General features: G+C 35.3%; 1 protein-coding gene across 1 annotated transcript in view; it reads left to right on the forward strand.

Moving 5' to 3' along the window:
• Nucleotides 1–3,928, forward strand: part of LOC106882912 (collagen alpha-4(VI) chain) — a 13,853-nt gene extending 9,925 nt beyond the window's left edge. The window contains exons 2-3 of the mRNA XM_014933741.1: nt 547–1,110; nt 2,811–3,928. Of these exons, the coding sequence (XP_014789227.1) occupies nt 547–1,110; nt 2,811–3,385 (1,139 nt within the window). The 3' untranslated portion in view covers nt 3,386–3,928. The remainder of the gene's footprint in view (nt 1–546; nt 1,111–2,810) is intronic.
• Nucleotides 3,929–4,485: the final 557 nt, after the last annotated feature.

Raw genomic sequence — 4,485 nt, forward strand, 5'->3', positions numbered from 1 at the left:
TATATATATATATATATATATATATATATGTTGTTGTACTTGGGGATGGTCATATTGCCAGTTTAGCCAATAAAAACACACGCACTGTATATTTGGTGTTAATTTGCTTCAGCTTTATATTACATTAATCTTAATCTTATTTCGGCCAGAGTTCTTTCGTCACACTTCTGTGACCTCATCAGTGGTCCTTTGTTTCCTTCCTTCTTATGTGTGTCTCACCTTGCTATGTCACCCCGACATCCGAAACTCAGCAACCAGATGTAGACATACATAACTAACTATTGGGGTATCTGGTTATATCACCAGATACTTAAGCATTATCTTTATTTTTCGTATCGCTTCCGCCATAGTGCTGTTGTTGTTGTTGTTGTTGTCGTCGTCGTCGTCGTCTTCGTCGTTGATGTTGTTAAGTTTCAAAAACGCGGAACAATATTCATTCTTTATTTAGGGAATTTAATAGAAAAAGTAAAGAGAACTGGCGGCATCAAAGTTCGTTTCCTGCATTCTTTGTCTTATTTTTATTCATTTATTTATTTTATTTTACAGGTTGTTCGGGTAACAAAGTGGATGTTTTTTTCATATTTGATTCTTCTGACACTATCACAGATGAAAACTTTCGAAACGAACTAATTTTTGCGACTAACTTTGCCCTTGGAGTTAAAACCATTGGAAAGCGAGGAATACAGATAGGAATACAGACCTATGCAACACAAACCCAAACCATTTTTTATCTTGATTCATATGATGACAAAACTGATATGATTACTAGAATTACAAGTATAAAACGTTTGAGCGGAATGTCTAATTTACATATAGCTTTAGAAGAAGTAAAGAAGCATGGATTCAGTTCGTCTCTGGGTTCCAGAAGTTTGGCTCATAAAGTAGCTATTATAATAACCAATGGAATTATTTCGAGTTGGGCAAAGACTATTTCAGCAGCGAAAAGTCTTATGCAGGATCATGTCCAACTTATTGTCATTGGTGTTGGCGCGAATATAAACCCCAGAGCGTTTTCAAATATCGCGTCCTCGGGGAAAGATATCTTCGTTGTGCCGAGGTTTAATGCTTTGGGAAATCTTCAACGGCAGATAAAAGAATCTACTTGTAAAAGTAAGTGACTTTTGTAAAATGCTTTTTTTATAAAAGATATACAATGTATCAAGTTTTGAAGGGACGTTACGAAAATCCAACATTATAGTTATTGATTCCCGATATACGCAATCGAGATAGTATTTAATTAAAATAGCCATCTATGTATCATGCACTGTCAATAGGCCAGTTACTGTAGTATGTATCCTGAGATAAACATTTCTCATGGGCTTTCCGTATTGAAAACACAATAAATATCAGAGAGAGGAGGGAGAGGGAAAGAGAGAGAGAGAGAGAGAGAGAGAGAGAGAGAGAGAGAGAGAGAAGTGGGGGGGGAGAGAAATTCATCCTAGCAGCGACCAGCGAGAGCGGCAGACACATTTTTGTCCTTTTGAGACCGTTTTAATGGCTGACATGCAATGGCGTTCTCGCTAGCTACTGCTAGATCAGTGGTTCTTAAGAGTTTTTTGTTTTTATCAATGGATCCCTTTGATTACTATTTCATTCTAGTGGATTCCCACAGCCATTCGATGTTTAAAAACTAGTTTTATAGAAACTTCTTCCAAAATTCCTATTTTGTTCTCCACACTTTAACCTGTCGTAGGTTGACCCATGTAAAATGTTAGAGAAAGAAAGCTAGCTGTTTCTTGCAATACATACGAATATATGCATCTAAAGCAAAATATTTTCAGGGGCCCTTAAAATACTATTCTCTAGGGCGGGTAAAATTCCCGAGATTAAAATACTATTGTGGATCCCCAATTTGCTATTTTGTGGCGTAGACCCCCCCCCCCCAAATCTTGTATGGACCCTCAGGGGCCATATGGACCACGGTTGAGAACCACTATGCTAAATGAATTTTCGCCTCCTCCGAATACTTAATGTTTCTAACACATGAAGTCCATAATGGGATGTTATCTCGGGACAAATACTACAGCAAGTAGCCTATCGACAGTGTGTATACATTATGACATATAGTTAATTATATTTAACTATTGATTTATTTTGACTAGGCACAGATCAATATAGAAGTAGAACCTTTTATATCCAATGCAGGTGGAACTCACATTTCATTTGGGAATGTATATTTAGATACGGTATTAATTGTAGAGCTTTCTGAAATCCTACAATATTCCAAGTTAATTAGTGAACAGCAGTATTTAAGGTGTTGCTGGTTGATTTCTCATCAACTTATGTTGTAGCTGATTTTATGTGCTATTATTTTCTGTGATGAGCAGAATTCTCACATATGGATCTGAAGAAAAGAAAACTAGTTATTGGAAATATGCATTATAAACTACAACGTGTGTTACGTATTACGAAGTTTTAGAAGAACCTCATAGAGCAAAATATAAGTATAACAACGACTTTCCGAACTCTGATTGTCCGGGATCTCTTATAATCCACACTGATAACTCACGAACATGAAACGAAAGACCTTGTGGCTGCCAGGCTTGTTCACCAGCACCTTGCACAAATTAGTACCTCGCATAATAATGAATTACTTGTGTCATTTATACTAATGTGCAGGTACCTGTAATTTATTTAATCATTTAAGTTAAATTTGACATTTGTTTAACTTTGAGTGTGATCATTCTTGGTTCGGAAAAATCAGTAATACAGAATAGCTTTCGAAACGAAGGTTCCGAAAAATCGATGCTGTACCTGTATGTAATTTTTTTTTTCTATTCTTCCAGTAATGCAAATTATTTCCTTTCCAGCTTGCAACATAATTCCAAAAGATGTCATTTTTGCTTTGGACACTTCTACGAGCATAGACAAATCAAAGTTTACAGATATGAAGAAATTTGTGTCGGACTTCGTTCTTCGAACAATTGTATTCGGTCATAACGGTACCCAGGTCGGAATATATACTTTCTCTGATCTTCCAAAATTAGAACTTCCATTGAGTATAGACGACGAAAAGCTTTCCTTTATTAGTGCGCTGGAAGGTTTAAGTCTGGTCCACGGTAAAACAAACACTAATTTAGTTTTAGATGCTGCTCAAAAGGATGGTTTCAATACGGCATTTGGGGCGCGACCAAATGTAAAGCATGTATTGATCGTCGTTACCGATGGTGCTTCACAGAAGCCGTTTGAAACTCAAATGGCAGCCAAAAGACTACACGCATCGAACGTTGAAGTATTCGCCATTGGAGTCAGTAGTTCTGTTGACATGAACGAGCTATTTAATATAGCATCGTCACCTCAAAATGTGTTCATAAGCCCAAATTTTCAAGCATTAACCATGCTTATTAGTGGTATCAACAAACTGGTATGCGTGAAGACGAAATAATTCTCAAATGATCGACAGCTTTTCATAGGAATCATTGCTACTTGCCAAATAAAACTTTAAAAAATTCTGAATCAATAATATATAACAGACTCAAAGGTTTGGATACTATATAACATTAATAAAGTTTTGTTTTCAAAAAATTCATATCTAGAAGGAAGAGTAAAAGATATCTTGGCTTTAGGAAAAAACCATCATTATACTGGTTAACGAGCGTTAGGGTCACTAATTTAAAAAAAATTCTACGGCTAACAAAGAAAATTAGCTATCAAAATATACAGTTATATATGTATTTATATATATATATATATATAATTGTATAGATATGTGTGTATGTATGCATATATGTACAACTATAAAATAATACTATGTATATCTACCAAGTTGCATATATAACTGCGTTTGTTTCTTGCAATCCACTCAATGTTTTTAATTCCGGTTAATAAATGTATGTCTATGTGTGTTACTGTTTATAGTAGGATGGAATACTAAAATAACCACAAATAAACTGTAATCACAAATAAATCCTGACTGATGGTACGTAAATTTAATGGTCCAAAATTCTTATTCCTACTTACTATAAACTATAAACGGTAGTAAAATTTGCTAACAGCAATTTGTGCAGAGAATAAGAACGCAAAGCTTTAGGAACTTTGATGACAGAACTCATATTGAACGTGTATTTCGTTTATCGATATGTCTGAAAGGCTGTAGGTAATGAGTAAACTTACACCTGAATGTGTTCTCAGTGAAGCTAATGTAACTTTTTCAGTACCGCTTTGAAGATTACCTTCACACAGTATGCAAATACTTTTATGAGAAACATACCATCAAGAAAATTGAATGTTATAGTATTACTATTGGAGTAAGGCAACGGTTTGCGATATTTATATTTGAGGATTTATTTTGTTACTGATTCTAACTATGTCAGAATCCAAATTTTTGGATACTACTCTAGCTGACTTCGATGTTATGTCCATTGAAGAGTTTATTTTAATTTTTAGTGCATTGGCCACGATAACGAGGGCTGAAGCCATGACCTGGAGGCGCGCTGAGATCAGAGGTATTTATGCTGTTCACGCTCTTCTCGAACAGTTGCAAGT

Source organism: Octopus bimaculoides, chromosome 6, assembly GCF_001194135.2.
Source record: "Octopus bimaculoides isolate UCB-OBI-ISO-001 chromosome 6, ASM119413v2, whole genome shotgun sequence".
In the NCBI taxonomy this organism is placed as follows: domain Eukaryota; kingdom Metazoa; phylum Mollusca; class Cephalopoda; order Octopoda; family Octopodidae; genus Octopus; species Octopus bimaculoides.